Source organism: Macaca nemestrina, chromosome 15, assembly GCF_043159975.1.
Source record: "Macaca nemestrina isolate mMacNem1 chromosome 15, mMacNem.hap1, whole genome shotgun sequence".
NCBI lineage: Eukaryota > Metazoa > Chordata > Mammalia > Primates > Cercopithecidae > Macaca > Macaca nemestrina.
The window spans coordinates 8,378,761-8,405,286 of NC_092139.1; the positions used below are offsets into that span (position 1 = coordinate 8,378,761).

At 44.9% G+C, this 26,526-nt stretch overlaps 1 protein-coding gene across 4 annotated transcripts in view; it reads right to left on the bottom strand.

Moving 5' to 3' along the window:
* The window catches only part of LOC105470627 (Cas scaffold protein family member 4), a 50,316-nt gene extending 30,370 nt beyond the window's left edge, over positions 1–19,946 (bottom strand). For 2 of the 4 annotated variants that reach the window (XR_980638.3, XM_011722791.3), the window contains exon 1: positions 18,304–18,961. Coding sequence is in view for 3 of the 4 variants with exons in the window: in XM_011722791.3 (XP_011721093.2) it covers positions 18,304–18,339 (36 nt within the window). In the remaining variant the exon portion in view is untranslated. Of the gene's footprint in view, positions 1–7,356; positions 11,171–18,303; positions 18,962–18,981 lie in introns of those variants that run through there. The other 2 variants (XM_011722789.3, XM_011722790.3) reach the window with 2 other exon arrangements.
* Between the last annotated feature and the right edge of the window lie 6,580 nt (positions 19,947–26,526).

Genomic DNA, 26,526 nt, shown 5'->3' on the forward strand with positions numbered 1-26,526 from the left:
TTGACAGGCCACTGCAAAGGCATCCAATAACCATCGCAATTGTTGCTGAGGCCACTCACAAGGTATTCTTAAATAGAGTGTTAATTGGAAATATTTGTGTAGAAATTTAAGAGGTGAAGAAGGACATATGTTCACATTTTTGTTCCTTGTGGGTACACAAGCAGTTAGATTCTGGGTACAATGGAAGAACTGTTCTTAAACGATTTCCAAAAAGGACATTTTCCACAAATGCCCATCTTCATACAACAGCTGGGAGAGGGAAAAGGAAAATGAATACGCATTTGGAAGGAAGAACGTGAGAAGGATAGAGAAACAAACGTGAAGAATAAGAGGCTGACTGCCTTCATGGTGATGATAACCTCAGTGCGGAGACCTTTCCACACCTGGCAGATGCAATGTGCTCATCTAAACCCGAGCAGCCGAGGATACAGTGGTCTTAGCTGCACTTGGAGAAATCTGGGGAGCAATTCATTCATTCATTCATTCACCGAGATTGTATTGAGCATCAACTGTATTCCAGGGGCTCTGCTGGAGGCATCGTGGTGAACAAAACTGTTTCGGATCTCATGCCATGTACATGTTAGTGGAGCAGACAAATCCTAATCAAATCATCACAGAAATAAATACAGGGTTTCCACCTCTCGTAAGTGGGATGGAAAGAAAATACAAGAAGTTATGAGAAATAAAATACAGGAAGTTATTTAAAAATATGGGAAGTTATGAGAAATAAAATACAGGAAGTTATGAAAAATTATAAGTGCAGTTGGGAAGTACTGATGGGTGAGGGCTTAGGGAAAATTTACCTGAGAAAGTGGCCATGGAAGCTTCCATGGGGGTAAGGAGGAGTTAGTCAGACAAGGAGTTAGTCAGATAAAGTGTTTTAGATAAAGAGCATTCAGGCAGAGGAAGAGGAATGTGTGGAGGCTGGAGTGCGTGGGTGAGGGGGCGTGTGGGAGTGTGAGTGAGTGTGTATGTGCATGTGTTGGGGAGGCATGGAAAGTTGGAGGAACTGTAAAATGACCAGGTTGCCTGGAGAGAGATCAACAAAGGCCCTGACTCCTAACTTCCATGGCGGCTGCTGTTTATACTTGGTTACTGGGTGGAAAACGGGGTGCATGGAGCAAGTGGAAGCCAGAGAGGCGATTCAAAGCCAATTGTCCGGTCCAGCTGGGAGATGCCTGTGGCTTGGATGAGGGCGGAGGCTGGATTTCCTTAGTTTTGGGGAGGAGCTGGTGAAGGACTGGATGCAACTTGAGGTGAGGCTTGGAGGAAAAGCAGGAACATAACTACAGAGAAGAGAGGGACGCACTGCTGAACGGGCCAGGGAAAGTAAGAAGCAGAGAGGGAACTGGCCCACACACTTTCATCACCCACGGTGGGATAAGAGCCATCAGCAGGTGTGGCAGCTCTAGGCAGGAGCAGCTCAGATGAGCCAGGAGAGAAGCAGCTGCTGCAGCTTCAGTTATGCTGCTTCATCGTCCCTGTTCCTAGGATGGAAATCCCCTCTCTAGGCCGGGGTGGACACACTGCCCGGGTGACTGCGCCCACGTGCACTCGCCCACAGGCACAGCTTGCTTCTCTGCTTTACCTTCAATTTTCTTTCTCTTTAGATTACTCAAAAGAGCAAAGCTGCAGAAACTCAAGAATGTCAGGGCTGGGGGGCGGGCTGGGGGGCTGGTCCGGGGGCGGGTACACTGATTGCTCTGTTGGCCTCATTTTAGTGCTTTGTGGCGCCTGAGACTAGGAGAGATTAATGACCTAAGGTCATACAGCAGCAGGCAGCAGAGCGGGGATTCAGACTCGCATCTATCTGACTGTAGCCTGCTATTGCCAACACTCTGTACGGCCTTCCCAAGTCAAAGTCTGTTTCCTACTCTAATCTGCTAACTCTTATGTCCAAATGTGTGCAAATCCAGAAAGAGCTGGTTTAAAGACAGCTATAAGGAGGAGCAGCAAACTCAAAGGATTATAGGAGCTGCGCGAGAAATATACATGAGTGAGGCAGGCCAGGCATCAGACATTTGGGTGTGGTGGAGGCTGCGGCATGCTCGGGTAGCTCTTAAAAGATCACTCCTCAGGCCCAGTGAAGCATTCTGCTGCTGAGTCCAGCCCGCTGCTGGGGTTTTAGAGGCCCCACCCAGATTTCCTTTGCAAACTGAAAGTTAATAGTCAGGGGTCCTGAGTGTTTCTGCCCAATGCAGGACTCACTGAATGGGCAATCTTTACCCCAAAGCTCTGGTTGAGTCGTCAAGACTGTGTCTAAGCTGCCGCACAGTTTGAGGCTCTCCCTACTCTGTCCGGCTCCTTCCCTCTTTCCTGTCACGGGGGTCAGAGCAGCATCATGGCCCCATCCTGCTTCCTCCTTGTTTTATCTTTCACAGCCCGCCCCACACCAAACTCTTATGCTCCTAAAATTAAAACAGTAGTAACTATGGGATAGGAGAGTAGAGATCATGAGACCGTTTTCATCCAAGTAACCTAGAATATCATTCTTTCTTTGGGAAGGTAAATCATACAATGAGGTCACCAGTGCGTAGTGGGAGGTGGCAAATAAGGAAGTTCCCCAAACTAGTGGTGGAGATGGTAACTGTGAAAGAAGCCAGAGCAGTAAGCGATGTCTAGGCCCCTGCTCTGCACAAAGATGTAGATCTCCAAGGTCAAGAGGGACATTTTTCTTCTACTAAAATCCTTCTTGGAAAAATGTCCGTGTTTCGCATTTCGGCTTCCTTCTCACAGACTCCACGTCTTACTTTCAAGAATTCTTAGTACTCAGGCGAGGTGACGGAATGCTTCCTACTTCCCCTTTGAGGGCCGGGAGAGGACACTTAGTTGTAGAGAAACCACATTTTAAAAAATGCATATACTATAAATATCACAGATCTTTTGATACATGGGAAATGTGAATCCCTGAAGTTCATGAAGGATTTCCATGGATATAGGAGCTTTTATGTTGAGATCAGTGACATATTCTGTTATATATTTTTATGAGGTAGCTGAGCCCAGACTCAACATCAAGAGTGAGTGCAGAATGGAGAAAGGGATCTTTGATCATCTTTAAAGTCAATAGTCTCCCTTTGACTGTACTTGGAAGTATTTCATTTCATGTAAATTCAAATACAGGCCAGGAAAGAGTAAAGCAGAGAGAACAGTGTTATCTGTTGGCTTGTGAATGTTTACTTTCCATCATTTTAAAAGGACATTATGTTAAAAAAAAAAAAAAAGTTTCCAAGAGCATAAGAAAAATCCCCTCACCACCTCCATTTTATCCCAGCCACATTCTCCAAAAAGGGAAGACAAAGAAGGAGGAAGGACAACCTAAGGAAGAATCAAAGTATCTACAGACACTTCTTCTGGGAGGGATTTCTGGTGAGTAATAACATTCTGTGAAGTCACCTCTAAAAGGATGAGATATGGGTTTTTGTTTTTGTTTTTGTTTTTAAGAGACAGGGTCTTGCTATGTTGCCCAGGCTAGAATGCAGTGGCTATTCTCAGGCATGATCATGGTGCACTACAGCCTTAAACTCCTGGTCTCAAGCAATCCTCCTGCCTCAGCCTCACAGGTAGCTGGGACTATAGGCACACACCACCATACCTAGCTTAAGGAGTTATAGCAAAGGTGATCTGGAAAGGGTCCTCACTTTGCAAACCCCACATAACAATCCAGACTTCTCACACGCTCTGTGTGTCAGCTAGTATTATTTTCCTATAACTGATCAAATAAAGGGGAGAAGCTGGCTGGGTGTGGTGGCTCACACCTGTAATCCCAGCACTTTGGGAGGCTGAGGTGAGCAGATCGCTTTGAACACAGGAGTTTGAGACCAGCCTGGGCAACATGGTGAAACCCCATCTCTACAAAAAATATAATAATTAGCTGGGCATGGTGGCACACGCCTGTAATCCCAGCTCCTCAGGAAGCTGAGGCTGGAGGATGGCTTGAACGTGGGAGGTGGAGGTTGCAGTGAGCCGGGATTGTGCCACTGCTCTCCAGCCTGGAAGACGGAGTGAGACCTTGTCTCGGGGGGGATAAAAAAAGAAGGGGGAAAATCCTCTTTAATCTTTTAGATTCAATGTAGCCCCTCATGAAACCAGTCTGTTTGCCCTGAAAGGAGTGTCCATCGCACTCCAGTTATGCAGGAACTGTGTTAGTCTTGTCCACTGTTTAGCCAGTGCCTTGGGAATGAGGATGGCTTGCGGGTTCTCAACTCTGTGGCAGGCACTGGGATGAGGAGTTAGCACTGATAGCCGCATTTGATATCGAAAAAGCCTTATGAAGCAGATACTGTAAGTAACATCTCATTTAGGAGATGAGTAAGCTAAGGCACAGAGACGGTGAGAAAGTAACTTAAGGTAGCTCAGCAATCAAGGGCCAAAGCCAGGATTGGAATACAGGCAGTTTGGGGTCTGGAGTGTGCTCTTTTAGCCTACAAACCACTCTGCTTAGCACGGACTCTATCACAAGACGGTGTGGACATCTTAGCAGATACAGGATGGCAAAGTGCCTCCTGGGAGAGGGAGATGAAGCTGAGAAACAGAGACATTTGTATAATGGAGTACAATGTAGCCATTACAAGAATGAGGTAGAGCTTATATCATTGGAAATGGGACAATCTCCAATATGCAGTATTAAATTTTTAAAAAAGAGCAAGATGAGCATAGGTCTGCATTGATGCTTTTGTAAGTATAGCATCTTTCTGGAAGGTTATGTCACTCACTGAGGGTCCCTTCTGGGTAGGAAACAGGGGTCTGGGGAGCTAGAGGTTTGGGATTAGATAAAAACACTTTGAGTCCATGTTCATTTGTGCAGTTGGAATTTTTAAAACCATGTGTAAATGTTCTTTTTCAATAAAAAAATCTAATTTACAAAGGATTCTGTTCTATTGGAAGAAGAGGACTTCCGCGCTGGTGAATTAAAGCAGCTGCTTGTCATGACCGCGCAAGGCCTTTCTACTCCTACATTAGATAGAAAGGAAGTTTGACTTTGAGTCCATCTTAATCTTGGCCAAAAGCAGTTTGCCACATGCACAAAGATTTCTCACCTCCCCGAACTTCCGGGATGCTAAACATCATCAACTACTTCTCACTGGCCATCCCCCAAAGGGCCTGGACCGTGTACGGCATGGAGGATGCTGAAAGGTACTTGAGTGTTTTTTTGAGAACTGGCTGATTGTGTGAGCATTTACCTCTTCCTTGAGGGCAGGGCCACAGAGTGGAAGCCCACAGAGAGGGCAATGAATGACTGGTAAATGGGATCTAACTGCAGGTGCATTAAGAATCACAGAAGTTTAGACTCAAAGTGTTTTAAAGATTTGTCTGGCCTGGTCCAGGCACGTTGAGGAGGCACTGAGTGGATCTCTAAGCTCCTGGGGGAGGCTCGCTGCCCTTCCTGCTATCCCAGCGCTCCTCGAGCTCTCCTTTGGCCAGCTGCAGAATGATCTGGGTCCTGTGCACAAAGACCCCGGCCAGAGAGGAGGGCCTCCCACGATGGGACATGTTTCCCAAGGCCAAAGTTAGGATGTGCAGTATCAGGACACAGCAGCTGCGTGTTGCATGTGTATGATGTTGGGGAAAACATTCAGAATAACCATGTCCCTACTTTTCTCCTGGAAAACCTCCTACAACTCCTGAAGTTGTGCTGTGAGGTCTGCAGTTGAGAAGGGAGCACCAGGCAACCAGCCATCTCCTCGCTCATCTAACATTCTGTTCTCTCTCCCTTCCTCCCTTCATTTTTGCCAGCTCATTCCTGTCTTCTCTTTGTCCCTTCTGCCTCCTTCCCTCCTCTGTAATCGCCTCCCATTGACATAGATATCCAAGAAAGAACCTGTTATCTTTTTTTTTTTTTTTTTTTTTGAGACAGAGTCTCACTCTGTCACCCCGACTGGAATGCAGTGGTGTGATCTCTGCTTACTGCAACCTCCGCTACCTGGGATCAAGCGATTCTCCTGCCTCAGCTTCCCGAGTAGCTGGGACTACAGTCGCCTGCCACCCTGCCTGGTAAATTTTTGTATTTTTAGTAGAGACGGGGTTTCACCATGTTGGCCAGGATGGTCTTGATCTCCTGACCTTGTGATCCACCCGCCTCGGCCTCCCAAAGTGCTGGGATTATAGGCGTGAGCCACCGTGCCTGGCCAAAGCTGTAATCTTAACTTTTATTTTCCCCCATAAATTGCAGTGGCTTTCCATATCAATATTTACATTTAAAAGTAAAATTCCATAAGTTATGAGGAACTGCCACTTAAAATAAGAAAATGGTATATTTCATAACCAGAACTTGCTCTAAGCATTTGCAAGTAGATTAAACTATCTCTTTAATTTGTCATGCCTAATGTGGTGAGAGAATTAGTTTATGAGGTTGTAAAACTTGAGACAGCTTTGCTTCAGTAATCTGCATCTCATTATCAGAAATATTTTGAATTCTTTTAACGAGGTGATAGCTAAGTGGTTTCTTGCATCATCTCACATAAAGGACAGTTGCTTCTCTTGGAGCTGTTTTAAAAAAAAAAACTTAGCAAAGTAGTTAAGTGAGAGATGCTGAAGGGAAACTGCTGCCTTTTTTTGTGATTAATATTAATTTGCCCAATAGGCTAGGAAAAGAACTGAGTTTCTGCTTCAGCTCTGGTTTTGAAAAAGGTGAAAATTCTTGAATGAAAAGCTCCAGAATGTGCAGAAAATGATCTGAAAGTTATTTAACTGGAAGTGTGAATTGAAACTCCCTTTTCCCAACTACTCTTATATTTAAAGTAACATTTAAGGCCAGGTGCAGTGGCTCATGCTTATAATCCCAACACTTTGGGAGGCCGAGGTGTGCGGATCACTTGAGGTCAGGAGTTCAAGACCAGCCTGGCCAACATGGTGAAACCCCGACTCTACTAAAAATACAAAAATTAGCCGGGCATGGTGGTGCGCGCCTGTGGTCCCAGCTTCCGGGGAGGCGGAAACAGGATAGTTGCTTAAACTCAGGAGGTGGAGGTTGCAGTGAGCTGAGATGGCGCCACTGCACTCCAGCCTGGGCAACAGAGCAACACTCCATCTCAATAAATAAATAAATAAATAGATAGATAAATAAATAAATAAAATAAAGTAATATGTAAGCTTTAAAACAAAACCTAATAGAATAGAATATAACTTTCTAAACAAAAATATAAGGTCTCCCTTTTTGGTTTCAAAACGGGATGCAACTTTCAATTGTTTCCCATGGTGTGACCGTCATTGGGAAACCATCATTACCTGCTTCCTTAATATAGTGGGGAGCACTGGAAATAACAAGCTCTGGACCCTTTTATACAGTTAACTCAGAGTGCCAAGCAATCACATAGTTGTAGGAAATGGATGTCAGAAGACAGAAACTCAGATACTCACATTCACCTTCATCTTGATCCTTTAAAGAAATGATTTTAAAAAGTACTATCCATATCCCGGAAGACACCAGCAGAAGTCGCAGATCGCTTGGAAAGGGAAATCTTTCTGTAGGAGTTTGTGCAGGAATGCTGTGAGGTCTGGGTCTATACTTTCTCTGCAGCTGTCTTTGCCTGTGGATGTGGCCAGTGGATCTCTAAGCTCTTGGGGGAGGCTCGCTGCCCTTCCTGCTATCCCAGCCATGGGGAAGGATGGGCTGGTTACATAATATATTCTCTCCCACACTCCCATTGGTTCCCTCCCATCCAAATGGATGCACATAGCCTTCGTGGCTGGTTTATCCATAGAAACCAGGGACAAAGAAGTGAATAAACCTGGTGAACTTGCATATGAGGAGGGATATGAGAGAAAAAGAAGAACTTTAATGCAAAGAGAGTTCCTTACTTTCTTAACACCTCTAAAAATAATCCTGGAGAATGGCATATGCTGTAAATAAGCACAAACTTTAACTGGGTTCTTGAAAACTTTGAACTCTGACCCAGCCAGCTTTCAATTCTTCCTGATGATTCAGATGAAAAAGCCACACTTTAAAGGAACTTCTACAGCTGTAGGAGGCACTGCCTACTAATGGGGCTTTGAGGAGGAGGTTGTGGTCAGAAAAAAATTCCAAAGCCACCCAGTGGAAATGAGGCATTTGCTTCTCTGATAACTGAATACTGTGCTTTTCCAGTAGGTTTGGGTCTTACCCAGATCGACATGCTTTAATATACTTCCCCTACTCGTGGAAACCTTGCTAAGCTGCACTTAAGGCTTCATTTAATTGGCAATTATTTATCAAGCACCTACTGTATGTCTGACAATGTACACCAGGGGAACAGGTAACCAGTTTCCTTGATCTAAGCTCAGGATTGAAATGACACAATAAAGGTCTCTCAGGCCTTCACATAATTGATTATCATGTCTGTGGCCCAAGATGGGCCCATGTCATACCAGACTGCATTCTCCAACTCAAAGTGCTCCAGAGATCCTAGTGTGTTCATTCACAGCCTTGCCACTGCCTCCCACCGCCAAGTCTATTCCTTGCCAGCGAAGTCCCTGAGTTATTGCTTAAGATATTTGGTTTGGGGAGCTGTTGGATCAAGTTAAGGGGTTGGCAATTTCACCCTTGCACATGAAAAACCCACCGAAGGAGGAGGCAAGTAACAGAACTTCTCTGGGGTTCAGCTTCTTCACCTGAAAGTGAGATAGCTTCACAGGGCAATCGCCAAGTTGCCATCCAGCTGCAAAATCTACATTTCCCATGACTTCTTTTCTTACTCTTACCTCTTAGTTCATGAAAGCCATCCGAGGGATTACAGAGAAAATAACACTCAGGTATTTTTCCTCTCTAACTTCCTTTCCTTTTCTTCTCTCTTTCCTTGTTCTTTTTTCGTTTTTTAAGGAAAGAAGTGAGGAAAAGCGTAAAGAAAGGAGTTTTGTGTTATTTGATGGGTCATAAGCAATTATGCCAACTCCAATTAGAAGAAAACTTTGTCTAAGCATGTGTTTCTCTCTTTTCTTTTCTAGAGACAGGGTCTCACTTTGTCACCCAGGCTGGAGTGCAGCGGCACAATCACAGCTCACTGCAGCCTCGAACTCCTGGGCTCGAACAATCCTCCCACCTAAGCCTTTCAAGTAGCTAGGACTACAGGCATGAGCCACCACACCCAGCTAATTTTAAAAATTTTTTGTAGAGACACAGTCTCGCTATGTTGCCCAGGCTGGTCTTCAAGAGCTGGGCTCAAGTGATCCTCCCACCGCAGCCTCCCAAAGTGCTGGGATTACAGGCGTGAGTTACCACACCCAGCCCCCAGCCTGTGTTTCTAAAGCTTTGTGTGTCTAGCGACTGCCTGCTTCCTGTCATATCCATGTGTCACTACAATTTTTTAGGTAAAATAATAAATTGAGCCAATTAAAAAACAACTCTCCCTCAGCAATGTTACCCATGAAATTCCAGGTTTGATGAGCTAGTTTTAGTTTGTTTGAATGCACATCAAGATACACCAGTAATGTAAAAAACTGTGGTATGCACCACACTTGAAATCCTCTGGAGTGCCCGCAGTCAGGGTCCCTGTAGCGTGTGGTTTTTCCATTGGCTTGACTAGGAAGAATTCAAAGCTGGCTCAAGCTGTTTAATGTATCACAGAGAAATGAGTGAAGGTTCAGGCTTGTTCACCGACTTTTCCATTTTTCTATGGTCATTTTTAGAGGTGCTTCAGGAAAGCAAGGAGCCACTCTGTTGTTTAAGTTTTTCTTCTTTTGTTCTGTTGGTGTGAATTTATTGCAACTCACTAGGTTTGTTTGTTTAGTTGTTAATAATGGACTACACGTAAACCCATCCCAACCCTTATTTGGGATACCCAAAGGGAGCTAAGGGAAAATGTCTTATGTAACTGGCCCTGACTCCCAGTGGCTGGCAATCGCCTCACTTTGGGGAACACCAGTGTAAGAAGGAGCACCTTGAGTTGCTTGTTATTAATTACTGACTCTTGTGCTTCTATTCCCCTTTCAACTGTGGTAAGACTGTCACTTTTGAACCTGGGCTGGGTATGGTGGCTCACTCCTGTAATCTCAGTGCTTTAGGAGGCTGAGGCAGGAGGACTGCTTGAGGTCAGAAGTTCGAGACAAGCCTGGGTAATATAGGGAGAGCCCCTTATCTCTACAAAAAAAAAAAAAAAAAAATTAGATGGGCATGGTGGTGCGCACCTGTAGTCTCAGCTACTTGGGAGGCTGAGGCAGGAGGACTGCTTGAGTCCAGGAGTTTGAGGTTGTAGTGAACTACGATAACGCCACTGCACTCCAGTCTGGGTGACAAAGTGAGACCCCGTCTCTAAAAGCAAATTTCTGAACCCAAAGTGAACATTCCACAAAGCACTTTTCACTTACTGTTAACCGGATGGCAAACACCTCCAAGACACAGAGATGACCTGCTGCTCTCTTGCCTCCTATCCCTCCCTAGCCCCACAAAAGACAGACTGCCTGGGCTGTCCAGAACATGTAGAGCAAATGAAAGCTGCTCTTGATGATAAGGTGAAGCAATTGTTTAAAGGAAAAGAACAATACATTCACTAACTCATAAACCCGTGCAGAAACTCTCTGAGTGGCCAGGTAAGTGGCCTAGAATTGCCTGTGAATAACTTCTTCATGATCCACACTCGTCTCCTAGAGGAGCTTGCTTTTGTTTGTTTGTTTTTGATACGGAGTTTTCGCTCTTGTTGCCCAGGTTGGAGTGCAATGGCGTGATTTCGGCTCACCACAACCTCCGCCTCCTGGGTTCAAATGATTCTCCTGCCTCAGTCTCCCAAGTAGTTGGGATTGCAGGCGTGCACCACCACGCCCAGCTAATTTTTGTATTTTTAGTAGAGATTGGGTTTCTCCGTGTTGGTCAGGCTGGTATTGAACTCCCGACTTCAGATGATTCACCTGTCTTGGCCTCCCAGAGTGCTGGGATTACAGGTGTGAGCCACCGTGCCTGGCCTCCTGGAGGAGTTTTAAGAGTGCGGAGCCTGGCCGGGCATGGTAGCTCACGCCTATAATCCCAGTACTGTGGGAAGCTGAGGTGGGCAAATCACTTGAAAACAGGAGTTCGAGACCAGCCTGAGCAACATGGTGAAAAAAACCCCACCTCTACTAAAAATACAAAAATTAGCCGGGCCCAGTGGTGCATGCCTGAAGCCCCAGCTACTTGGGAGGCTGAGGTGGGAGGATCACTTAAGCCCAGGAGGCGGAGGCTGCACTGAGCTGAGATTCTGCCACTGCACTCCAGCCTGAGCAGGAAAAAAAAAAAAAAAAAAAAAAAAGGCAGGATCTCCCACGCCGAGAGCTGGGGATGCTGTCCCGGGAACAGGAGACCACGCACTGAGCTGAGATTGTGCCACTGCACTGAAGCCTGAGTGGAGGGTGCAGGATCTCCCACGCCGACAGCTGGGGATGCTGTCCCAGGGACAGGAGGCCACGCATGTTCTTCTCAGTGTCGACTCTACTTTTCGCAGGTGTGTGTACAAGGCTGGTCTTACCCCTGAACAAACGCTTTAGGGGCGTTATGTTTGGAAATGGTTCCTAAAAAATGTATTTCCTTCTTTTGCAACTCAAGTTGGAGTGTTCTAATCTCCCCCTCCGTGGCAGCCCTCTTACCAGCCTCCCACCTTCCTCCTTTTAAGCTATTTCCCCTTCAGGCCGATGTCATTTCCTCCCTTAGTCATCGCAATTCCAAAACAGCCCTGTTTTGATTCTACGGTTGCTTCCCCATTCCATTATCGAGTCGGCCAAGCGCCTGTCTATGCACAGACCTTTTACGTTTTGGGGTGATGGTGGCATTCCTTTAGCTTTTTTCCCCCTAAGTGTGCTCTACAGGAAATAAAATGTTCAAAGACTACAGGTGATTAAACAGGGGAACCAATGATGAGTATATGATGAATTTTTTATTAGTCATAATAATTATTTACTACATATGGAGACAGGGGACCAGGCACTTGGCCTTGGTTGCATTTAGAACAATGCCTGGCATGCAGCAGGCATTCAATATTTGTTGAAGGAATGAAAGGTACATTGTGTTCCCGAATCAAACATGGCACACATAAATAGAAGCGATCTACTCCTCGATTTACTATTTGTTATGCTCACAACCACTCCCCACCCCACACGGCAACCAGAGGTCTCAAACACCGAAAGTTTTACTTTTTCTAAAGACAGAGTACATGATTCTCCTTCATGTCCATGGAGAAGAGCAGGGCGCCACCCCAGTGGAAAATGAAGCCACCTACACTGAAGTCTCCACATTGACCAGCTTTGGCTCTTTCCTACCTACAGCCCATTTATTGCACAGCAGCCTGAGTGATCTAGAAAACATAAATCAGACCATGTCATCTCCTGCCTTAAGTGGGTTGGTGGTTTCCTTTGCAATTAGAATGGCTTCGAAGCTCTTACACGGCCGACCGGGCCCTGTTATCTTGCTAACACCTCAGATCTCACTTCCGACCACTCTCTCTCTGTTTACTCTGCTTTGACCCCACTGGTTTTTATATGGGCACTCTGCTATGCTGAATGCATTCCCACTGCAGGGTCTTATCATCTGCTGTTCCCTCTGCCTGGAATGCTTTTCCCATCTCTTGGGTCTTCAGAGTGGCCTTTTCCACCCATCGCCTCCATTAGATCCCCCTGTTTTATCCTCTTTCTGGCAGTTCTCACCACCTGAAACCATGGGTCTATTTACTCACTGTCATGCTGACTCCACTGGAATGTCAGTTCTGTCTTGATCACCCTGAACCCCCAGAGCCCAATACTATGCATTGGGTGAATGGCTGAGCCATGGATGGTGAGCTGTGTTTTCGAGTTGGGTGTTGTATCTGGGCTGTTTTGCCTCATGGAATAGATGAAGGGAGGAAGTTGCTGGGAAATGCTGGAGGGAGGCAACAGGTGTTTGTGACCTTGATTTCAATAGCAACAGCTTGCATCTAAGGCAACATCTGACCATGGAAAAGGAGGGGCCAACTGTCAAGAGAACAGGCTGAGTGGCGGCTTCGGCTGAGGCCAGGTCGGGGTTAGAGAGCTGAGAGTCAGGAATGACCTCTGTTGCCAAACACCTGCTGACTAGAAAGTAGTGCTGTTCCTATCCTCACAGCGGGGCTGCAGCCAGGGCTCCACCTGCACTCCCTGTAACCTCCCATTCATTCACACACATTACCACAAAGCATTTATTGAGCATCTACTTTGTGCAGGCACTGCCGTAGGCACCAGAGATGCAGCACGAAATAAGAAAGTCCAGGTCTGTCCCTCATGGAGTTTTGCTCCCAGAGAGGAAGACAGATGAACAAATAAAGTGAGATAATTTCAGATCTTAATAAATGAAGGTAAGATAGATGAGAGTGATGGCGGTGGGCTTGTGTAGTGGGGGAGGTGATTTGCACAGCATGGTCCAGAGAGGCCTCTGGGTGAGGTGATGCTGGCTAGAGAGAGGAGCATCCAGGACGGGGAACAGCAGGGGAGAAGGGGAAGGAACTGAGGCAGGAGAGCTGCTGGGAGTGGGATCTAATGGGCCCTCAAGGGACAGGTCAGCTTTCCGCACACGATCCCATTTGCCCTTCAACAGAGACTGAGTCTGAAATGTCTTGCTCACCACCTCAGAGATGCCAAAGGTACAAAGAGAACCTAAAACTGCTCTCCACTCACAAGTGAAGCCTCACCAGGCCTTCTTGCCCAGAAGCACTGAAGCAAGCCAAGTCCCACCACGTGGCAGACATTTCCAAGCTACTACATTTTGTCGTGTTTAAACCAATCTTGAGAATGTGGAAGATTTTACAAAAAATTCTACGTGTGCACCTTGATCTTTCTTGAGTGGGTCCGGAACCATGCCACTCAGAGTTGAGATGGAAGAGAGACAAAAAAGATTTGCTCTTTAATTGAGGCTGAATTTGAAACGTGAAAGATAATTAAGCACATTTAAATGTTCTTACAGTATAAATATTGGACCATCCATTCTTCAATAACATAATAAAGATGCTTGCTTGAAAAGTGCCTTCAGAAAACTGAGTGAGCACATAGCTGTCTTTATGAAAGAAAGTACAGATTGTAGAGAAAATACTGTGGAAAGTAGGTTTAAAATAGAATCAAATATCAGAAATTCTCAGAAAATGATGGAAAATAAGTGCCAATGCTTATTTCATTCAGTAATCTTCTTTCAATTCCTGGACATTTACTCCAGTGAGAAAATAATGTTATTAGGGGGAAAAAAGGGCTGTGTATGAAGATGCCAATTTCAATATTACCTGTAATAGCATGTGCGCGCGCACACACACGGAAGTAAACAGAATTTACAGCAAACAGGACTGAATCACTAAAGTGTATTGCAGACTCTATTTTAATAACTTGAAACTACCAAAAATCCAAAATAAGAACTTACATATAATAAACCCACTTATCTGCCTTGAACTAAATTTCTGGCCGGGCGCCTTGGCTCACGCCTATAATCCCAGCACTTTGGGAGGCCAAGACAGGTGGATAACTTGAGGTCAGGAGTTTGAGACCAGCCTGGCCAACATGGTGAAACTCTGTCTCTACTAAAAATACAGAAATTTGCTGAGCATGGTGGCACATGCCTGTAATCCCAGCTACTCAGGAAGCTGAGGCAAGAGAATTGCTTGAACCTGGGAGGTGGAGGTTGCAGTAAGCCAAGATCGTGCCACTGCACTCCAGCCTGGGCGACAGAGTGAAACTCCGTCTCAAAAAACTCCACAAAAACTAAATTCCTAGTATTTCTTGAATGGAGTTGACTAGCTGGCTAGAGTCCAATAAACCAATGAATGAGGTGTTAAATTTACCACCTTTAAGGCCAGTGTTTCCTGTCACTAATATCACGTGTTTTTAAAAAAATGTCCCCTTCTTCTGTAAAACAATTTTTAAAAAACAGAATAAATCGGTCTGGTAATTACACAAAATCTGCTACGCACAAAGGTGAAAGCAGCTCTACTGGCAACGGAGCTACTGGCCGGCAGGTAGAATTAGGAACAGCTTGCCAGAGCAGTCCCTGTTTACCATCCAGTGTACAAAGGCGAACTTCAGTGTTTTCTGAAAGGCTATCTGCGGTGGCCCTGAATGAAAGGCAGGGCTGTTTTAAAGGCGAATGCCCCAAAGCTAAGGACCACTGACATGACATGACCCCCTGAAGCACTGTGCTCCCATTTATTAAGCAATTGAGCAATAATGTAGGCATTAAGATTAATGAGATGGATCAACTGCACTAATATGAACTGAACACCAGTACCTATTGTTAGTTGCTAAAGGCAAGTTCAACAGCTCTTTACTCACAGCTCTCATTTGTGTAAAGCCTTAAAACATATATCTTATAGAAGCATTGATAGTTTCTGTAAGGACACCCAAGAAATGGTTAACTGAGGATGCCTCTGAACTAGGAGCCGACAACTTGGGTGTTTCCTGGTACTCCGTGGGTGGGTGGGGGTGGCCTATGTAAACTGAGATGACATAGGCTGCTACACAAGGGCCTGTGGACCAAATCTAGACAGATGAACATGAGCGAAGAATGATTGTACATATCTTAAGGACTGCATAAACAAACAACAATATGCAACAGAGATCGTATTTGGCCTGCAAAGCATAAAATACTATCTGGCTCTTTATGAAGAGTTTGCCGACCCCTGATCCAAGGGAGAGAATATAATGAGCTAAGAATGGGGCTCTGAGCTTACTCTGCCTGGGGTTGATTCCTGGCCTTGCCACCTACTAGCTGTATGGCCTTGGGCAAGTCAGCGAGGCCTTGTTTCCTTGTCCGTGACAGGGGAATAATATGCTTCATGAGGATGTTGTGAGGATGTAATAATAAGACAATGCAAGTGGAGCACTCAGCACAGGGCCTCACATGTAGACAACTGGTAAGGGTTGGCTACCATTATATATATATATACACACACACACACACACATATATATATTTTTTTGAGATGGAGTTTCGCTCTTATTGCCCAGGCTGGAGTGCAATGGCACAATCTTGGCTCACTGCAACTTCCGCCTCCTGGGTTCAAGCAATTCTCCTGCCTCAGCCTCCCAAATAGCTGGGAATACAGGTGTGCACCACTACGCCCAGCTAATTTTTTTGTATTTTTAGTAGAGATGGGGTTTCACTATTTTGGCCAGGCTAATCTCCTGACCTCAAGTGATCCACCCGCTTTAGCCTCTGAAAGTGGTGGGATTACAGGTGTGAGCCACCGATCCCGGCCTATCTGTATAATATTAATAGCAGAATTTCATGGGGATGCTGGGAATATCAATTACATGTTCTACGCATACATGCATGTTATTTACAAATTGCAGTGGGGCTCGGAGGTGTGCACCTGTAGTCCCAGCTACTTGGGAGGCTGCGGCAGAAGAATCACCTGAGTTCAGGAATTTGAGTCCAGCTTGGACAACAGAGTGATACCCCCATTGCTAAAAATATTATTTTTAAATAACGAAACCCCACCCAATTGTAAAGTGCTACATAAATTATTTAGGCAGAATAAGCAGCACATAAAAAGAAGTCTAAATCATAAAAAAAAATCTAGGCTATTTAGAAAAAAGGTCAATGTTATGAAAGAGAAAAAGGTAGTAGATTGTTCTAGATTAAGAACTGAGAATTGACAAACAATACCTGGATCAGAAAGACAAACACACAAACAAATAACAACAGCCAGAAAAGCTACAAAGGATCACTTTGGAAAATATGAATTGGACTGAATCGTAGAATGGCATTATTAAATCAGTGTGAATTGGACTGAATCGTAGAATGGCATTATTAAATCAATGTGAAATGTTCTTGGGGATGATGATATGTGGATATTCTTCTACGTTCTGTAGATGAATGTCCTTGTTCTTAGGAGACACATAATGAAGTTTAGGGGTGGAGCATCATTGTATTGGCCATTTATTTTCAAAGAGTTTAACAACAATAAAAACAAAGTGTGTTCCAGTGTCTAAATATATACAAATAAATGTACACAAATATGACAAAGTACCATAAACCCATGATCTAGGTGAAAGGTATGCAGGGATTTACTGAATAATCCCCACGCTCCCCATATTTTTCCAATGGTTTGAAAATTTTCAAAGTAAGTAGTTGGGGACAAAATTCTAGGGTAGCTAAGGTATTTACATATAATCTATATAAGAGAGACTATCATGGGTTACTCAGCCATAAATTCCACTAGTGACTTTTACAATTTTTTTCTTTTGTTATTTAGTTTTGATTTTTTTGAGACAGAGTCTTGCTCTGTCACCTAGGCCGGAGTGCAGTGGTATAATCTCAGCTCACTGCAACCTCTGCCTCCCAGGCTCAAGCAATTCTTGTGCCTCAGTCTCCTGAGTAGCTGGGATCACAGGCATGCACCACCATGCTCAGCTAATTGTTGTATTTTTGGTAGAGATGGGGTTTTTCGTCTTGGTCAGGCTGGTCTCAAACTCCTGGTCTCAAGTGATGCATCTGACTTGGCCTCCCAAAGTGCTGGGATTACAGGTGTGAGCCACTGCACCCAGCCACACTAGTCACTTTTATTATAATTAAAAATAAGCATTTATTTTTTTATAAGCAAGCTCCCCATTTAGTACTTGTTTCATTTCTTTTTTACTGTTCTACTTAAAATTTAAAAAGGGCATAGCAAGATGAAAACACAATCTTGAGCTTCACTTTCTTTACATCTGGGTAAATTTTTAAAATATGGTAACCATTTTAACTTTTTTTTTCTGAGATGGGGTCTTGCTATGTTGCCCAGGCTGGACTCAAACTTCTAGGCTCAATTAATCCTTTCACCTCAGCCTCTCCAGTAGCTGGGAGTACAGGTATGTGCCACTGTGCCTGGCTTCTTTTACCTTTCTAAATAGTGAATCTTTTTTGATTCATGACAGGCATGAAGTCTGTCTGAAAGCTCCAGCTTTGCTCACATAATGCACAAGTAAACATGAAAATAACATGTAACTGCCCACTGTGGGCTCAGCACAGGAGGCTACAGGCAAGGGTCTGGGCTCTGCTATTGCGAGGTGAGCACAGAAATCAATCAGAACAGTTGGAGTGGCACTGAGTGTCTTTGGGTTCCAGAGAAAGAAGGAATTAGTGGGGGCTGAGGCAGACTCACATCTTGCTTCAGAAGTTTGCTGGACACAAAATGATGGACGGTGCTGTCAACCAAGTAAGCTGATTTCTACTACAAGGTCATTTTCACCCATCTTGGATGCAAACTGGTAAGGAGCTTTACAGCACATCTATTTCCCACACTTAAACTTATGTTAAACTTTCCAATCTCAAACTCACACGTCACTGGTATTCAACCTTTGCCTTTATTAGAAAGTCACAACTAAAGCTGGTCAATACCCTTAATCATCACAGCTTGCTCCCTGCCAGAGCCCATTCAAACAGCCCCGCATCACTCACCTTGGGCGCACCGTCCACGACGCCTGTTCCCTTCATGTCGGTGATGTGGAGCAGCTGCCCTGAGCTCTACAGCTAATATCTCCGGCTTCAGAGGCAGATTATGCAATGTCACTGCATGCTTCTGGCTGGTTCTCAGAAACTGAATTCTATGGTGCTATCTGACAACACACGGGAAACGATCAAAAAGACTCTCCCAGCAGGCGAACTTTCTGGAAAGCACGATAAGAGTAAAATGAAAGCAGTGAAGGAGGGGAGAACCAGAAATACAAGCCACACTCACGCCTCATTGCCTGACGTCTCACTTTGTCTATAAGTAGAGACCGTCACTCATTTGCTATGTGAAACCACAAAAGAAGAAGAAGAAAAGAAAAACAACACTCTTCTGCTTTATAGGGCGAAGTTCCTACTTTGAAGAGCTCAGTGTATGAACATACAGCATTCTTGTCCTTTGAACTCTGGGGAACAACTCCCACCCGACAGACCAAGCTCATTTCCCTGATGAGAGGCCACTAAGCCAAATTTCCGATAGCGGTCAGCTTTTCTTCCTTCCTGCTCCCAAAAACTTGCCTTATGACAGCCAGGATAAAAGCAGTCAAGCAGGCTGCCTTAAAGGACACAGTCTCCACTCTACCCACCCTGTCAGTTGCGCATTCTCCCTGCTCGGAACCCCGTGCTCACCTCCTGGTCTTTGCTCACGGTACCTAATGATTAACATCTTCTGGGTGCTGGCTCTGCACTGAGGGCTATGCTGAGTCCCACACCTGTATTCTCTCTCTTAAATCAAATCAACCAATCGCGTGTGCTGTACTTGAAACCCCCGCTAGCTCATGCAGTTTCTCATCACTTGCCAACTCTTTCTACTTTCCTTACATTCAGATCCAACCTCTAGAGAGGACCTACAGCATAAGAGACACTGTGCAAAGTAAGTCTGCATTTTTTTTTTTTTTGAGATGGAGTCTTTCTCTGTCACTCAGGCTGGAGCGCAGTGGTGCTATCTCGGCTCACTGCAACCTCCACCTCCCGGGTTCAAGTGATTCACCTGCCTCAGCCTCCCAAGCAGCTGAGATTACAGGCACCCACCACCACGCCTGGCTAATTTTTGTACTTTCAGTGTAGACAGGACTTCACCATCTTGGCCAAGCTGGTCTCAAACTCCTGATGTCAAGTGATCCACCCACCTCAGCCTCTCAAACTGCTGGGATTACAGGTGTGAGCCACCACGCCTGGACCTGGCCTTCATTTTTATTTAGACAAAATGGTACCCATTCTTCCAAGCCAGGCTCAAGTTCCATCCCCAGCCAGCTGTGTCTCCACTCACTGCTCTCTTCTTGTCAGACAGCATCTTTTTATTTTTTATTTTTAAATTTTCTTCTTTTCTTTTACCACGCCTCTGAGACAAGTTCAACAGACAGCCTTAGCGTCTTGTCTTCCGGTTGTCCGGTGTGTAGTCCCCACAAGTCTGGGCACCAGGACATATTTTACCCATTGAAGTAGCTGACTGATTTCTGGCCGAGACAGTCCATATTTTTAAATGTTATCGTTGTTAGAAATTAACTTCCGGCCGGGCGCGGTGGCTCAAGCCTGTAATCCCAGCACTTTGGGAGGCCGAGACGGGCGGATCACAAGGTCAGGAAATCGAGACCATCCTGGCTAACACGGTGAAACCCCGTCTCTACTAAAAAATACAAAAACCTAGCCGGGCGAGGTGGCGGGCGTCTGTAGTCCCAGCTACTCGGGAGGCTGAGGCCGGAGAATGGCGTGAACCCGGGAGGCGGAGCTTGCAGTGAGCTGAGATCCGGCCACTGCACTCCAGTCTGGGCGACAAAGCGAGACTCTGTCTCAACAACAACAACAAAAAAAAAAAAAAAAAAAAAGAAATTAACTTCCAGAGCCAAGTAATTGGCATACTGCAGGTGATAGCAGATAACAGGGAGGGAACAATGACCCCATGGAATGAACACTGTTTGGTTCAAGGAGGAAATCTATAGAGATATTAAGATGTAAATTATATTAATAATAATTAATATATTAATATTATATTAAGATATAATTCAGGTACCTTAAAATTCACTTTTTTTTTTTTTTTTTAGATGGAGTCTTGCTCTGTCACCAGGCTGGAGTGCAGTGGTGTAATCTCAGCTCACTGCAACCTCCGTCTCCAGGTTTCAGGCGATTCTCCTGCCTAAGCCTCCTGAGTAGCTGGGATTACAGGTGTGCGCCACCATGCCCAGCTAATTTTTTTGTATTTTAGTAGAGACAGGGTTTCACCACGTTGGCCAGGATGGACTCCATCTCCTGGCCTCGTGATACGCCTGCCATAGCCTCCCAAACTGCTGGGATTATAGGCGTGAGCCAGCGCACCTGGCCAATTCACCTTTTTAAAGTATACAATTAAGTGGTTTTTAATGCATTCAGAGTTGTCAACCACCACTCCAAAAAGTAATTCTCTTTCAATTCCTGGACATTTACACATTAGCAGTTACTTGTTATCCCCCTCCTCCCCCAGTTCCTGGAAACCACTGTTTCTGCTGTATTACTGACTTTCATTTATGTCTGAAATTCTCTGTAATAAGGAAGGATGGATAAACTTGCCCAAGGTCACATAGTAAAGTAACAGACCCAGAATCTGAATTCAAGTCTCTTAGGAAAGACTACACAGTAACTCAAGTTCAGATGGTTTCCATCAACTTGGCAAACTCCCGGCAGTGATTCTTCCCCATACTGAAGAGCCTGCCCTTAAGCTCATAATACAGATCAGAATGCTATAATTTGCATGTTGTTTTTCTAGGGAAAACAACCCAAACTAGCAAATAAAAGACATAAAAGTCACAGGCTTTGGCCCTGAAAGTATATCAACTAGCTCCCACATAGATACCTAGTTTGATATTTTGTGAATAAGGAACTTGACCTCTCTGTCTGTTATTTGAGGCCTCTATGGTTTTTCTGAATGAAAGGTGTGAGAAACCGCCTTAGACATTTTGTTGCAATCCATTAGTATTTCAAGGCAAATGAGTCTTTAATGTGGACAAACATTGCAAGAACTATTATTCTAGGAAATTGGGTGCTTGCATAATATCCGGTTGTCTGAAGGCTGAAACAGCTGGAGTTCAAGGGAACCACGTCAGGAGGACTCTAGTGAGGTAATCTGAATGCTCTTGGCAAATGTGCTACCAAGAACAGTATTTTGGACTACATTTTCTTTTCTGAGACAACTGAGTCTGACCAATTCACTTCTATAGTGCCCGATACATGCATAGAGAGGAAAATTACTTTTGCATGTTTTTCTGTATGCTTTTTTGTTGTTTTCATGTGACTATCAAGCTCCCTGACTGCTAGCAGTGAAACACTGGGCACTCGATATTTGAATTATAAAGGACAGCTGAACACCAGACTTACAACGTTCAAAACATTAAAGGGTTGGCAGGAAGTTTCAGGCTGTAATCTCATGAAGATCATTCATAAAAATAGCTGTTTTGGTCAAAGCAGAATTTCGTGAGTTGGCCGGACAAGATAGCTCAGGCTTGTAATCCCAGAACGTTGGGAGGCCAGGAGTTCAAGACCAGCCAGGCCAACATGGCAAAGCCCCATCTCTACAAAAAGTACAAAATTAGCAGAACTTGGTGGTGCATGCATATAATCCCAGCTACTTGGGAGGCTGAAGCACGAGAATCGTTTGAACGCGGGAGGTGGAGGTTGCAGTGAGCGGAGATCGTACCACTGCACTCCAGCCTGGGTGACAGAGTGAGACTGTCTTAAAGAAAAAAAAAAAAAAAAGAATTTCATGAATTGCCAACAAATTCACCAAATATTCTGGTGCAGGGATAATACTGGGAGGGCTGGGGAATCTGCAGCCACTCTAGTCATTAGTGATTATTTAGTTTTATCACCCAAGTTTTGACCCCCAGGTTGAGAGGGAAAAGGAATTAGGGCAAGAACTGAAAACAACGATGCAAAGGCAATGCTCTGGGGACAGAGTGGGGACAGGAAGCTGGATGGAAAGGCTGAATGCTGGTGGGACAGCAAGAAAAAGCCAGACAGAAAATGATGCCCCAGGCAAGCGGTCATCACTGGGGAGCAGACAGAGTGGCGAGGAGTTGCTTGGCCAAAAGACACCTGTGAAACAGGCTTCACGGAGTCAAATATCCAGTCAGGGAGCAGCAAAGCCAAGGGTAAGAGTTCAGGTCAAAGCAATTCATGACGAAAGCTAGAGAAACATTCCAGTAGGATGGTTTTCCACAAGTTTTATTCTTTAATTCAAACCGGCCCAGTCCCTTGTGCAAGTTTTTATTTTTATTTTTTTGAGACGGAGTCTTGCTCTGTTGCTCAGGTGGGAGTGCAGTGGCGCGATCTTGGCTCACCACAACCTCTGCCTCCTGGGTTCAAGCGATGCTCCTGCCTCAGCCTCCTGAGTAGCTGGGATTACAGGCATGCACCACCACGCCCGGCTAATTTTTTTTGTATTTTTAGTAGAGTTAGGGTTTCTCCATGTTGGTCAGGCTGGTCTTGAACTCCTGGCCTCAAGTGATCCACCAGTCTCAACCTCCTAAAGTGCTGAGATTACAGGTTTGAGCCACGGCGCCTGGCCTTGTGCAAGCTTTTAAATCCTTGGTCCCATTTTATTTTGATACAGAGGCTCACTTTGTTGCCCAGGCTGGAGTGCAGTGGCTTGATCCTGGCTTACTGCAACCTCCATCTTCCTGGCTCAAGCGATTCTCATGCCTCAGTTTCCTGAGTAGCTGGGACTACAGGTGTGCACCACTACACCCAGCTAGTACTTTTGGTAGAGATGAGGTTTTGCCTTATTGCCCAGGCTGGTCTCGAACCCCTGACCTCAAGCCATCCCACCGCCTTGGCCTCCCAAAGTGTGGAATTCCAGGCGTGAGTCACCACGCCCGGCCCCTTGGTCCTATTTTAGTTACTGTTTTAGTTCTCTGAATATAATCTGTGTCTGGTAATTCCCTAGGTCCCTGCAAGTCTGATTCTGCTACTTTTGCTGATTCTGATCAGGGTGGCTTGTTTCCTCACGTACCTGTGAGTTCGTGATCCTCAGAGGTTTATCTGGGATAATTATTTGAGGACTGGGGTGAGGATGTGTTCTTGCACAGAGAATTTGCGCTGGCCTCTGCCAGATACCTGTGGCCAGCATCGGTTGGAGATTGCTTTAAGATCCCCATTCAATGTTCTCTGAGCAGTACAGGTACGTGAATTGTTCCAAACCCGCATGAGGAACAGTGCGTGGACCGAATTCTCAGGAGACCCTCCCTTGTGCCAACACCAGACACCCTCTCTCTGAAAACCCCTGAGCCAACGCCAAGCAGGCAGATTTCTCGTCTCTTTCTCTGAGGCAAGTTTTTGTCAAGTTCATCCTTTTACTGAAAGGGGCACCTTTGGGGTTCCAGGCTTTCTGGGTCTTGACCAAAGTTCCTACTCCATGAAGACTCCGAGCTTTGACTTCTGCTCAGACATCAGTAGGTTACAGGAACTGACCTACTCGAGTGCTCCAGCACTGCGAATCCTCTGGATTTGTGCTTTGTTCTGCCTCTCAGGAATTCCTTCTTTCTTGCTAGCTCAGCTAACTCTTAGAGATTAAAAACATGTTCTATCCAGGTTTGACTTGAAAGGGCTCTCGAAATATCTGGTTTGCCACCTTTTCAGAAACAGATGCCTCCTGCTTAGGAACAACGGCTTCCTCCCTCCCTGAAGTCTGTTTGTATCATCAGGTGGAAAACAAAGAGCTTTACTGGTTGAAGCGCATGCTGGAGATTATTTTCATGAAGCCCTTTAGTCACAGAAAAGGAAGCTGTATCCCAGAAAAATGACTTGCCCTACTACTTACCAAGTCAGCAACAGAGCTGAGACTGGACTCTCTCACACTGCTCTTCCTAAAGGAAACCAAAATGTAAGCAAAGATAGCATTCTCTGAATAAGCCAAAAAACTGAATTATAGTCAAGTTCTTTAAATTCATAGACAGCAGACAGGCACGGTGGCTCACGCCTGTAATCCCAGCACTTTGGGAGGCCAAGGTGGGTGGATCACAAGGTCAGGAGTTCAAGACCAGCCCAGCCGACATGGCGAAACCCTGTCTCTACTAAAGATACAAAAAATTAGCCAGGCGTGGTGGCATGCGCCTGTAATCCCAGCTACTCAGGAGGCTAAGGCAGGAGAATCGCTTAAACCTAGGGGGTGGAGGTTGCAGTGAACCGAGATCACGCCATGCACTCCAGCCTGGGCGGCAGGGTGAGAATCTGTTTCAAAAAAGAAAAATTTATAGAGAGCAGAGGAGCAAAGATACAGAGCTAAAGGTGATCCAGCTATAAAAACCTGACTTCTGGAACAAAGCACTAAAGAAAGTGTGAACAGTACCAAAGTCATAACTGCTGTTTGAGAACAGATGTTCAAATGTGGGAAATATTCAAAGTAAGTTCCAAAAAAATAAGCTAGCTTATCATTCTATAAAAAGTTTATTTCAGAAATCACATACCTTTAAAAAAAAAAAAACACAGAGGGTATAAGTTCGTATCCTGACGAGATATTATTCATTATTTGAACGGCAGAGTGTTGTGTGGTACAATTAACGAGATGCAGATGCTAAGTCCATACAACATTCCTGGCATTTACACCAGGCTCACGAGAGAGTGACCCTTGAAAAGCGAAAAAAACCCAAAAACAAACAAACAAAACACAAAAAACAAACCCACAGAAAACACCTAAAAAACAAAAACCAACCAACCAAACAAGACACAAAAAACAAACCCACAGAAAACACCCAAAAACCAAAAAAACCAGCTAATTCTGAAACATATAAAACTATCTTGATCTTTTAAATACAGGTCCTGAAATTACAGATCCATTGCTGAGACTATTCCAAAACCTGTAAAACATGGGCATTATTTTAATTTCTGAACAACTGAAAAGATTCAATGGCGTGCCGTGTGGTCATTTCAGTATGTGAGTCAAAGCAGAAGAATAGGGAAACGTTAAATCTCTGCTTTACAGTTTAATAGGTCGAAAGCAAAAGGAAAGTCTGAAAAAAGAACTGGGGAGGTTTGGTTGGTAATGCTTTTGGTAGAACCGGTTATCCTTGTTCCTATTTAGTAGGCGTCTTTTAGTCTTACGAGAGTAGCACCCACAGATGGCCAAGTTCAAATATCAGAATCAGGATGCAAAATACAACTGGAAATTGACACTCACTATGTACCAAAAAATATGGCTCTTTGGAAATCTGAGCTAAAACCCTGTGATGTAACATGTTAAGATGCTTAAGACAAGTTTACAGATCAAGGAGTTAAAATGATCCTCAAGGATGACTAAAGCAGAATTTTTACACAAACAACTTCAATAACTTCCTATAATGGGGCCAGGCATGGTGGCTCACGCCTGTAATCCTAGCAGTTTGGGAGGCTGAGGTGGGCAGATCACCTGAGGTTGGGAGTTCGAGACCAGCCTGACCGACATGGAGAAACCGTCTCTACTAACAAAAAAATACAAAATTAGCCAGGCATGGTGGCACATGCCTGTAATCCCAGCTACTCAGGAGACTGAGGCAGGAGAATCGCTTGAACCCAGGTGGCGGCGGTTGCGGTGAGCCGAGATCGTGCCACTGCATGACAGCCTGGGCAACAAGAGCAAAACTCCGTCTCAGAAACAAAACAAAACAAAACAAAACTTCCTATAATACAAAGCAATTGCTTTTACTTCAATCTATTTACTATTTTTATCAAATGATCCCAGATTATATTTCTAGGTTCTCCTATGCAGATCACAAGGTATTTGTTTTTTGGGATAAATATAAAGCAAAGTTTATGTTTGTACGAGGGGAGTTCAGAGTTCTCTGACTCTGCTAGTGCTGAATCCAGAGAAGTACTGTCATATTCTAAAAAGTTTCAAGAAGGCCAAGAAGGCCAGGTGCGGTGGCTCACACCTATAATCCCAGCACTTTCGGACGCTGAGGTGGATGGATCACGAGGTCAGGAGATCGAGACCATCCTGGCTAACATGGTAAAACCCCGGCTCTACTAAAAATAAAAATAAAAAAATTAGCTGGGCGTGGTGGTGGGCACCAGTAGTCCCAGCTACTCGGGAGGCTGAGGCAGGAGAATGGTGTGAAACCGGGAGGCGGAGCTTGCAGTGAGCTCAGATCACGACACGGCACTCCAACCTAGGCGACAGAGCAAAACTCCGTCTCAATTAAAAAAAAAAATTCAAGAAAAAGAAAACTTGTA